The following is a 12,709-nucleotide window of genomic DNA, read 5'->3' as shown; positions in this document are numbered from 1 at the left end:
GCTAATCTACACATAATTACACAAGACCACACAGTTGCATTAAAGAGACAGAACAGAATTATTATTCTACCTTTAAAGCTCATAACAGCAAAAAAGAGGAACAGAAAGTAAGCAGGCATGTGAGAAGCTTAAAATAAAAAGCTTCATCTCAACAGATATTCACCAACCGTGAACATCAAGGTGGGTACAGCGGGTCAAACTAATAATATATTGCACATGCAGGAAACAGGTGATCAGCGATGTTCATTTTGTATGTTTCCACTACTATAGCATGACACAGTACATTAGTACAGTAAAATGCTTTATTAAAGATATTTATCATGTAATAGTAACGGTTTAAGAATCAGCTACGGAAAAAACAGAATTATTGACCACTAATCCAAAAACTGGTGGGGTGTATGATGGGAGGAGTGTGCATCCCACTACTTTATGCCAGAGGCAGGAAAGTTCAGCAGTAGTGTTTTCAACCTAAATATTTCTTTAAAATCCTGGAAATTTGAAGCACAAATATTTCCATTCTGAGAAGGATCCCTTTTCTGTTCACTAAATGGTGTAAATTTCATTATACATATAAGTGTAAAGTAACAATGGGCTGGGCCACACAGTACCAACTTATACTGTACAACTCAAGTCTGTGTTAGGTTCAGCTGTACCTTTAATGTCTTCATCTTCAATAGTGGTGTTGGCACTCTCTGATGATTCCTGAAAGGCAACAAAAATATACACATAAACAAGCAAACAAATAATTAAATCAATTAAATTTCTATGAGATATACAGTATCTCACAAAAGTGAGTACACCCCTCACATTTCAGCAACGTTTTTAGTATATCTTCTTAAGGAACAATACTATAGAAATGAAACTTGGATATATTTTAGAGTAGTCAATGTGCAGCTTGTATAGCAGTGTATATTTACTGTCCCCTGAAAATAACTCAACATACAGCCATTATTGTCAAAATAGCTGGGAACAAAAGTGAGTACACCCTAAGTTTTAACAGCACTATGTCATTTAACCATGCAAAGCCACCTGTCCTATTCATCATGTTCATCATGCTGAAAAACAAATGGTATGAAGTGGTTAATTGACCTCCCTGTATTGATTAGGAGGTGCTTTGGGTTAAATAAATACATTCCAGAACATTCAAATCCTTATTCTGCTTTGCAGTATAAGTGATCTGATCCATTTTATTAACATTGTTTTGGATAGGATAGAAATTATGCATGTTAATGTGATGAATGACCCAGAAGATTATATCATCTCAACATCATGTGGTGTTTTGTTTTATTTGTTAACAAGAACAACCTTTATTTCCTCTGTGAAAAGTGAACCAAACTACTGAGACACTCTGAAGAAACATTTAAAGAAAACCCCTGTTGAAATATGCAGTGATAAACACAAGTATGAAGGTGACAACTTGTCACTGACAAATACTGTATATGATGCCCTATCAAACACACAGTAGCAAGAACAAATTTGTGAACTCTAAAAGTATCTGGTTTCATGCACTGATAATCAACAGCATGCCACAAATGCAAAAGTGCATCTGTATATTAAAAAAAAATGTAACTGTATTTTAGAACAAAAACTGTGCTTGCAACCAGGCATTATTTCTAGTAGTCTAAACAAGCTACACTGCATCGCTCCAGAAATGAATAGAGTGGCAAGAACAAATCTGTGAAAATATTTGGATTTCGGAATTCAATACTCATAAAATATGGTATGATCTTCATCTAAGTCACAATTATAGAATCTGACTTAACTAATAGTGTTCTTCTCCAAACTGCACCATAAACATTGAGTGATGGTTGACAGGAAAAAACAGTCTTTCATTTACTCTCCTGTGCATTCCATCTCTTTTGCTTGCTAGGCTATATATTTACAAACTGAACTATTATCCTAGTGATAACAGACAACATGCATCAGATGCCCTAGACATTAAGTTCAAAATACTCCCAATAGCCCTTTTATCTTAACATTTCAAAAACACTCAAACCTCAATGAACACTCAATACCTTGTTTCCATCAGTGGGATTGTGGATAACAGTAGTTTGAGGCTCCTGATATAAAGGTGCATAGGAAGAGAAAGAAAGATAAAACAGAATAATAAGAGATAAAGAGTGTCAGAATAAGGAGTAGTGAGTCGACGAGTTAAAGGACACCAAGCATTAACATGTTAATTCGGTGGCAGCCTAGATGCTACTGTCCTGAATGTGCTTAGCTTACTCCCACTTCCCTTAATTTTGGTACAAAATAGGGCCTAAAACTTTTTAAACAAACGGTCAGTGCTTAACCTTCAGAAAAGCTGATAGGCAAAATCAGGGGGTCAAAGAGCCTTTCAGGCTAGGTAAATTTATTATGGTAGATGGCAGTTTAACCTCAGAATTTGTCCTGCAATTTACACACAAGATAATGCTTCTAATGTTTAAGAAAGTGCACCATAATTATGGAAAATATTTACTACAGAACTTTAGCAGTAGTAATTAGTCAAGTGATAATGATATTGATATGGAATGATAGTCAAGTCAGGATTCAAACATTCAAATAATCTTAAAAGTAATGGTTTCTAACAAAGCTTGGTGAACTTTAGATAATAACAAGAGCATAGTGGTTTAGACAACTGGTCATGTAATTGTGAGATGGGAATATGGGTAAATACTACAAAACGTTTCACTAGAGCAACAGTACAGCATACCCAGCCAAAGCATGCAGCAAAACAAGAAAATATCAGGAAGAACACAAGCCAACCTTTCAAAAACATAATTCTGTGGGGTTTGCTTCAGGTGCTGGTAATGTTTTGTTATTGCATACTGATTTGTGTTTCCTATTGGGACAGCTGTACATTACATTATTGTAACATTTCATTCATAAGAGCATTAATTAATTATTAAAATTACCAAATTGTAAGGACACTATTCTGTTGTGTTTTAATGATTAAACCAAATGTTCTCATTACATACATGCATCTCATAATCATACTGAAACAATGGTTGGTGTCCGAGGGAAACATGTACAAAGAAAGAACAACAGCAGGTTTTGAATGAAAGACAACAAAGGATGGCTACTACATTAAAGAAGCTGGTCTTGACTTATTTAACATTTTTGGTCACTACAACATTCCCAAACTTTCACTTGTGCTATTTCAGAGTAATAAATTACACTAGTAATAATAATCTTAGCATGTTATAACTTGTAGAGCAGGAAATATCTAAAAAAAAAAAAAACTCATCCATGTGTCCAGCATTTATCCATACAAAATAAACCATTGACAATGTCCACTTGTAACACACGTTCAATGATGCACCTTTTAAAAACATGGTTAGTTCATGTATGCACAAAGAAAAAAAAACAGTTAGAAAACACACAAGCACCAGTGATTACATAGAGAGGCCTTGAGCACGACACAAAGTGAACCTCCCAAAAATACATTACTCTGTAGGGTTAATTTTAATTTTAAAGGTTAAATTCTTACTGCAGGGTAATTAGTAACAAGCACAAAACCCTTAACGATATACCAAACTATCAGCATGACAAATCTGCAAACAGATAGAAATTTGCTATCAGGAAAAAATCACTGCTTTCAAACATTTCAAACTATAGACTGTACACATATCATACCCTGTAAAAACAGTTGTACAATGGAGCAGTTTAATTTATTATTTACACCACTGGTGTTCTTTGTACACACTGTGTTAATGATTACTGATTCATGATTACATGAAACTTGCATATGCATAGACTAATGGACATATCTGATTAAGCATTTTAGGACTTTTTTAAAATTAAACCATTATAAAGTGTATATAAAATTATTCAGTTATTAAATATGACTGTTTTATATTTAAGCATTTATAAATATGAACATAAGTGCTTATTTATATGAGAAAATAATACATAATACCTCCTTTAGCACTCCAGTCCACGGTACAATTTTTAAAAAATACTTTGGACTTTCTCTCTCTGCATTGAGATTAATATAATAATATTAATGCAGAACAATACACAATTTTGTTAATTATTTGACTGACTGCATTATTTTAATGCAAGATTTCAAACATGAAGAAGGTGCTGAATGGATTTAAAAGAGAAAGAACATGCTAAGAAAGAAAAAAATGGGAAATGTAAAGCCAGTGGTAAGAAAAAGCAACTGACAAACAGTCATACAGACAAAATACCAGAGCAGGAGAGGGGGCAGGTTCTTTTGGGCTGGTGATTACGTTGGTTTTGTTGTTGATCTATAGGTAGGAGGGGACAGAGGCAGACAAGCAAAGCTTTAGACAAGCAAGGGAAATCCATTAATCTAAAATCTAAAAATGACAATGAAATTACACAGCTTGTATTACATGGATGTTTAAGGAATAGTTAATTAGGATATGTGATCATGACGTCTCTTGACACCAATTAACTATTCCTCAACTACAGCAAAACTGGACTGCCAAATAATCAGATTTTTCATTGGAAACTGTCACTTATGCAAAATGTCATTTACAATTCTGTCTGAATTATGCTGTGGAAATGACAAGTTGTTTAAAAGCCATAAAAGTCTCAGAGGCATAAAAGTGTGATTTCTAAAGTTTGCAAGAGAATAATTTTGTAGAGCAGTTCATGTAATTTACAGGGAAACAACTAGATCATTAAACAGCTTGAAGCAGCAAAGACTTTTCACTGGCATCAAATTATCCTACCAAACCTTTCAAAGTCTTCTTCTTTTTTTTTTTTTTTTGATGAACTATACATGTGTTTTTAAGAAGAAGAAGAAGAAGAAGAAGAAGAAATGCTCCTGTTAAAACATACAGTGTTCCCTATAGAGACTCCAACAGAATTGAATGTAACCTCTAATATAATATTCCAGTAACAATCATGTTAATGCTCGTTTTATTCTTGTTAAGCCAATTAAACTTACCCCTATTTTGCTGTTGGGATCAATGTAGAAAACCATAAAGGATATGAAGCAGACATTTATTAAAAATTTGCAGGCATCATGCCTTGGGTCCTTATGAATTTAAAAACTTGGATGTTCTACACTAGTAAATAATCCAGAATTTTACAAAAGGACAAACTCATGTACAGTAAGTACACAACTGAAAAGGTTTTCAGTCTACATCTAAAACTGAACTATACAGAATGAACTACAATACTAGTAACTAGAGAATTACACGAATAACGAAATTATTATAACTAGCACATCTCACCATTGCAACTTCTGTAGAGTTAGGTTTCCTTTTCTGCCGTTAGGTGTGGTAAAACATAAAAATAAAACCTTATTATCACCATGCTACCAGATAATGATGCATTACTCACTGTGCTAATTCTGCTGCATAATTGACTAAAATGGAGCAAAAAATGGAGCAACAAGAATCTTATAATCCTCTCATAAAAAGAAAAGATTTTATCAAAGCACATATAATCAGCTCTCCTACGCTTGACTGGGGCAAGGAGACTGTATCCCACTTTGTATACGTTTGCACTATATATGCAAAAGTATGTAGACACACTCTCTTACAATTTAGAATTTTAGCTATTTTATTAAAAACAAATATTTATACTACATCATGCAATGACATTGTCACAGCGTGGCTGTGCTAACAAAGTGCAGGACAAGGAATTCTAATCTAAAATAGGAATAAACTAATCAATTAACTCTTGGATAACCAGGGAAACTAACTAGAGAAGGGAAAACAGGAACAAAGGAAACACAAGGCAAACCAACCCACCAACCAGGAGGACAATGAGGGGAAAGGCAAATACACTTCTGCAGTTTGACACAATCCTCCTTCAACTTTCAGGCCATCCAATCAAGAACGCACCTCCGGGAGCAGAGGTTAGGAAGCGGTAGCATTTGACCTCATGTCTATAAGCCTGAATGGGGGATTTGTCTATCCTCAAGGAACTTGTCAGCCTTGAGGAGATCAGCCTTGTACATCTGCAGTATCGCCATAAAAGGCATTCGCACCACATAGTTCTTGGAACTCAGTTTTAGGATCCAGCCAGCCGGGTGGTACAGTGATATATGTTTACAGTGCATTTTAAAAATGCCGGGTAGCCATTGTTTCTTATGTGTTTGGCCAATCAGCGTACACTTCCATCACTGAGAGTTCCTATAGAACTGTTTTAGACCAGCTCTGAAGTAGGAGCTAATTTAGTTCCCCCAAACGGAGCCTCTAGAACCAGAAACATTCCTAGTTCCTGCGGTGCAAACACAACAAAAAGCTGGTACTTATGCCAATAGTTCTAGGAACTATGAAAAGGTTCTTCTGGTGCGAAAGTCCCCATGGACTTGACAATAAAGGCCTAAGTCATACTGCAGAATGTAGATACTGTAGATAATGTAGAGTTTTCAGGACCTCCAGGACCTGATGGACCTAAGGGGCCTACTACCAGCCAAGAAGAGTTTGTCTAATTTAGACTGTTATTCTGGCTGAGCGGGCTCAAGCATTTTCTGACTACTTGGAGGAAGAATGCCTGCCTGACCATCAAGAGTCTGAAACAGCAGTGGAGAGAACATCAAGCCTGAAGGAGACTGCATCGCAAAATTTCAAGCTTAGGCACATGCAAATTCCACTGCAGAAATATACTGTGCATGTTCCAGAAAAATCTGTCAGTTGTACCCCACAGCCTCAACATCAATTCCCCAAAATCCTAGCTTATACAGTGCCTCAGCAACTGCGGACCTAAAGGACCCTCAAAGCTGCACAGTTTGTAAGTCTTGTAAGTAATCAAGCACACCTAATTCAGATCATCATCTCATTAGTAGAGACACCTAAATGTGAAATGGGTTCGTCTGACAAAGGAGATATTCAATATGTACAGATGGGGGATTGTCCTCCTTTTCTCAATAAGGCCAGCCTTGAGCAAAGCACTTTAATCTTGAAATGATTAGTGTATGCAGTTCAAAACGTTAAACACTGCTTTCACATGTTGAAAGTCAAAACACTCAACACACTTATCGTGTGTGTGTTCTTTCTCATAATGAAAGGAGGACAAAGCAGCACACACTTACGGAATGCTATCCTGTTCCACCCTGAGGGAAAAAAAAATGTGTGTGTCCCTAAAACATGACATTAAAATAATCCAAAAGCTTCTCGAAATCCATGGCTTGATAAAATGTCTTCCTGAAAAGGAGAAATTTGAGGACTGATATAGCTGATGCAACCTTTTGAGACCGGTGACACAGCGTGTGCACCATTAGTGAATTAACTGGGCTTCAGACAACAGTCACACCTGAACAGTGTCATCTGCAGTGTCAATTAAACCTATAAAAGCAAAATATTTTAAACCATTTAGGTTAATGCAAACTTAAAAGTTTAGCTAACGCTTATGTCTCGCTTGTCTGAAACACCCCTTTCAAGTATTAGAACATCTTCTGAGGAACTGATGACCTGAATCAGGTGTTTTTGATTAAGGAGACCTGCAAGATGTGCAGTGTTGGGAAACTCTAGGAACATGGTTGGGAACCACTGCTATTCTCTTAGATAAGCTCAAGATTTAAGATGTAATTTGTGGGCAGGTATTAACATAATTCAGCTCCTACCTATCCAATTGCTATCAGTTTCTTCTTGTTAATGACATGGTGTCACATAGAAAACATGTAAAATACAGAGTGCCACAGAGCTTAGTATTGGGTCCTTTACTCTTCTATGCATCCTTAGGTGGACATTATTGTGAACCATGGCAATAGTTTCCACCCATGTGTTATCTGATATGAGTTTCTATCACTTGAAGAGAGAACAGTGAATTGGAGTGTGAGATATGAAAATAAGGCTTACTCAGTGACCCTAAATGCTGGACCTCAAGAACAGAAGTGTCTTATTTATTTTATTAAAAAAAATGGAGAATACAAAGAGATTAATAATGTGAATACTGAAAGCAAATAAGTATGCAGATAATGAACACTGTTTATAAAAAGAGGTGCTACCGAATTGTAGGACAGTTATATACATTACATACATAGGCCAACATACAAATACTGTATATAAACCCAGTCCAAAAAAAATAAATAAATAAATAAAATAAAAATATCTGTCTATATGTCCCCAATGAATCTCACTGACTCTCCAGAAGTGCTTTTTGAAGCCATGACCCAAAAGAGCACTAATGTGTGCACATGCACATGCTCACTTATTAAACTCTCTAAGCGAACATGCATGTGCAGTTGCTGACCAGGAACCAGGAGCAAACTTCAGTGTAAATGATTATGTATGTGTTTGTGTGGGTGTGTATGCACGTATAAAATAAGTAGAGAAAAAGAGGGGAGGTAAAGATAGATAAATAAGGTGTAAAAATTTAAAGAAAAAATAGCATATACGGTTAAAAACTACAGAGGCAGTATGCCTGGTGGGCATTATGGAATATGAGTAAAACTACAAAAAAAAAAGTTCTTGCCTTTGCACTCACTGCCACAAAGCTACAGCATTTTGGGCAGTATTTAGGGTGCTTTACAATGTGTTTCTATGGTATTCTGAAGGATTTTAGCACATTGCTAGGGTGTTTTATGTGGTTGCTAGGTAATTACTGGTACAAAATAAAACAGCTCTTGTGATATATTTAGTGAAAGTCTAGGAGTGCAGCATCAATGCATACACAGTGGTACTATGGTTCATCCCCATTTACTTGCCACAAATCAGTTAGTAAATACAACTGGGTGAAAGCTATGTCACCTAATTAATAGTCTTGATTTTTTTGGTGTCACCCACTTTTTATTCAATAGTTCATGTCCGTTACACATAAAGTATGTGTCAAAGTTTAATGCTTAGCTCAGGGGTTTATATAACCTACCTTAACACCATCAGGCTTCTTGTATGGATTCTTGCCTGTTGAGTGAATTGAAAAGAATAATTGTGAACATAAAGATGGATAAAAAGAGGAAACTAATGTCTAAAATAGTACAAAATATGACAGTTCCAATCACTGTGCTTCAGGCACTCACGATCCATTAGCCTCAAAATCAAACCCCCCAAATGATTTGTAATCAAAGATTTGCATAATGTAATGAAATATGATTAAGAAGCAAATTAAATATTTTGTGTGTAAGACCCTGATTTTGTAATAAGACAAGCAAAAATATTCACTATACAGGGAAATGCTACTTTTGAAACACTTTTTTATAGGGCTGCACAATTTAATAATAATAATAATAATAATAAATGGTGATTATTTTGATACGCATTGTAATTGCTATGTGAACTGTGATACGATAAATATACAATTTTGCTGGTGTTTTGGATATCACAAGCTAAAAGCACAAAAAGGCAAACATGAAGAACTGAAATAGCCCATTTACTAGGAAATACACAGTGTGTGCACACTAAAATTTTACTTAATTAAATCCCAGTCTTTAATGGTTTAGTAACTGCAGAAGGCCGTTCTGACCTTAAATTAACTAATTTAATTTTATAGCCCTCTAATGAAAATGCATAACGCCAACTTTATGCTGAGTCAAACAACTATTAAAAAGCAAAAACCGAAGAGAGTTTCTTACTTGAGAAGTTCCGTGTAGCAAGCATTGTAGTAAGGATAGCCCCCTAAAACAGTCCAGAAAGAACAGAAAGGCAAAGATCAACTTAGTCTTGGTAGCTGTGTAAAATATTAGACAATGCTAGTGGATAATGATTAATCTAGTTAAGCTTTTTAAAATGGTATCATTCAGGCTAAAAACCCACATAGACTAAAGTCAATATAAAGCAAAAATGTACATTTTCTTTTCTTAATAGTCATGCTGTTTGTGTATATAATGCACTTTTTTTCTATATATGAAAACAATTATCTTCATAATCTTTCATAAAAATTCAACCCTTACCTTTAATCCATCTCTTATAGAGACTACTTTTCACAATCAAATCAGTTTATAACAGTTAACAATCCCATTAAGAGCTAAAAAGTGTTTTTATTTTTCTTTATTTATTTTCTTTATTAGTTAGCATTTACTATGTTGTGAATTAGAATGCTGCGCGTGTGTGCATGTACATGACTCTGTTCTTACTTTAAGCTTCCTCCTGGCATTGAATTTCTTCAGGCATTCCACTGTCTCCTGTCTGTGCATCATGGATGCCACTGTGGAACGTTGCTATGAAACAGACAGGTAAACAATAAATGAACAACTCTTTCAGACTTATTCTTGAAAAAACTATCTTTGTAGGCAAAAAAAAAAAGAGAGAGCGAGAGAGAGAGAGAGAGAGAGAGAGAAAGAGAGAGAGGATACAGGTCCTGCACATTATTTAGAATCAACTAAATAAAAGGACAGGGGCAAAAAACATTTGGGGCACATCTATTAAACAGTTGTACCACTTGCAATTCAGCTCAACTTTTTATTAGATAGAGGTATGAATATTAAACCATTATCATTCTTTCCAGAACAAACTTTCTTCTATACAAATAATATTTGTGTACACAAAAATTTGCGCATTTATTACAACCTATGAAAGAAAAATAAATAAATCTTTTTTTTTTTTTTTAAAAGACAATGGTTTGTAGATTTTCTAGCAATCATGGCATAAGTACTTGCGCATCAACATATCACAAAATGGGTAATTTCACCATCTTGTTGTATGACACTTTCTCAAGATTTTTTTTTATTTTCATAACCCAGTTATCATTAACAATCATGACCACAACTGGGTTAAACAATTAAAATAAAACTAATAACTTTTATTGGAATTAATCCAAAATAATATAATGCATTATTTATAAAAGTGATGCTCTCCAACACTGATGATAGTATGTGCATACGGTGCAGATAATAAAAAATGTGTGTGTGCATGCACATGTCTGTACCTCACTAACCATATTTTAAGGGACAAAACATAAAAAAAAAGAAAAGAAAAGAAATTCATGCTTTACCCTTTTATAGATAGAATAGCATCTTTGTGTGTGTGTGTGACAGAGAGAAGAAAGAGAGAGAGAGAGAGAGAGAGAGAGAGAGAAAGTGAGTAGACATACACAGATCCAAGGGTGTTTGAGGGCCTCAGCTGCTGTAATGCGTTTGGCAGGGTTTATAGTCAGCATTTTGTTGATCAGATCTTTGGCCTCTGGTGTCACTGTGTCCCACTCAGGAGAGGGAAACTAGGGAAAGAAAGCACACACACCCAAACTCAGATCATTAGCTTGGTAGGAGAGGGCTGCATAAACTGAATTAAGTGTGAGTTTGTGAGATAAAGGGACCAAATGTGCAGAAACAGGATTGAAAACCACTGACATGGAACATTCAATTGGTCTAAATTTGTCCAAAGTGATGCTGCATTATTCTAATGTACTTTTTGAGATGATTACCATATTGCATTAAAAAATTCAGCATGTCCTATCAATAACAAAAAGAGCCTTTCCAGAAGACGATGTCCATAGAAGCCAGATGAGGCAATATATGAAAGGGCGGTTGGGGAAATACTTTAGTCTCATCCTGAAATACTAAACAGCTTGGCATTAGAGCCAAGCTGGACAGAATCCAACAGACTGCACATTCTCTCTTATTCTCTCCTTCACTATCAAATGGAAAAGTATGATTTGCCTAACACATAATAAATTATACAAAATTATGATTTGCATCTGTGTTGCTTTCTCTTCATTAACTGTCAGAAAGTATCAAATGTAGATAAGTAGATGAATGAGGACAATATTTAGTATTATAAGAAGGTATAAATAAAGCATTTTCATGGTTACATTTTCATGGTCATGGTTACGTTGAATATATGGTTACATTACATATATACTGCATATCTGTGTAAGAAATCTTACATCATATGCACCGGCTTTGATCTGTTGGTAAAGTCGATGTTGGTCTTCATCCCAGAAAGGAGGGTAACCCACAAGAAGGATATACAGAATTACACCTATTCAAGAAACAAAAAAGTTAGAAAAATGCATGTAGGTATAAGGTATATAAAGTATATTATATTCATATATAATATACTCATATTTTATTATATTATTTAATAGACCATCCCAGCCTCAGACTGAGACCATGGACAACCCACAGACCTCTCACCAACCACCCGATGCATATTACATACAAACCTATAGAAAATACTTTTCTAATAAGCAAATTCTAATCTGATTGGCTGGAAGACAGTTGAGGTGCAGACAGACATGCTGATAGATATACTCTGTACATTTATTTTTGCGATTGAAATTTTACTAGAGTGATTTTAATGGCCTATCCACATAGAACTCATTTTATGATTTTTCCTTAACAAATTTAAGATACAGGTTGAAAGCTGTGTTCATTTTAATGCAATTGTTTCCTCATCAGATTACAGTTACAATGGGCTTGCAATTCCAGCAAGTATAGAAAACATAATTTGCTAACTGGTTACTCATGATTTCATCCACTCTCATATTATTCTGGATTTCATTTCATGCTTTATCAAATATTCACTGCAAGAGACTCATGGCAAGCTTTAAATTTGTAAATCAGATGAAAAAGCTTTTATTTAGACAGCTGGCCCATTATGATCTCCATAGTGCCAAAAAAATTAAACTAACTGAATAAAATATGTCAACTATTGCAATCAAACTGTATTTCTCAATTTATAATTACATATTTAAGCACGGTAAACAGTAATTCACTTAAATAATGTACATTAAAGTATATTAATTCATTTTCTTTTTACCAATTCAGATATAATTATGTAGTGAAAATAAATCTGAGTGCAACTAGGACTACAAAGCAAAGGATCTGTTATGTTATAAACATTATGTACAGAAATGCCAGCAGAAA

General features: G+C 34.8%; 1 protein-coding gene across 7 annotated transcripts in view; it reads right to left on the bottom strand.

Annotated features, from left to right (window-relative positions):
* The window catches only part of camk2d1 (calcium/calmodulin-dependent protein kinase (CaM kinase) II delta 1), a 78,346-nt gene that overhangs the window by 14,740 nt on the left and 50,897 nt on the right, over positions 1-12,709 (bottom strand). For 3 of the 7 annotated variants that reach the window (XM_051114266.1, XM_051114260.1, XM_051114259.1), the window contains exons 9-16: positions 11,728-11,822; positions 10,936-11,058; positions 9,980-10,063; positions 9,479-9,521; positions 8,776-8,810; positions 4,176-4,235; positions 2,016-2,060; positions 654-702 (exon numbers count right to left, since the gene is read on the bottom strand). In XM_051114266.1, coding sequence (XP_050970223.1) covers positions 654-702; positions 2,016-2,060; positions 4,176-4,235; positions 8,776-8,810; positions 9,479-9,521; positions 9,980-10,063; positions 10,936-11,058; positions 11,728-11,822 — 534 coding nt within the window. The remainder of the gene's footprint in view (positions 1-653; positions 703-2,015; positions 2,061-4,175; positions 4,236-8,775; positions 8,811-9,478; positions 9,522-9,979; positions 10,064-10,935; positions 11,059-11,727; positions 11,823-12,709) is intronic. The other 4 variants (XM_051114263.1, XM_051114262.1, XM_051114265.1 and 1 more) reach the window with 2 other exon arrangements.

This window comes from Labeo rohita, chromosome 7 (genome assembly GCF_022985175.1).
Source record: "Labeo rohita strain BAU-BD-2019 chromosome 7, IGBB_LRoh.1.0, whole genome shotgun sequence".
Taxonomy (NCBI): domain Eukaryota; kingdom Metazoa; phylum Chordata; class Actinopteri; order Cypriniformes; family Cyprinidae; genus Labeo; species Labeo rohita.
The sequence above is the reverse complement of the archived record's forward strand: the minus strand, read 5'-3'. Positions and strand labels throughout refer to the sequence as shown.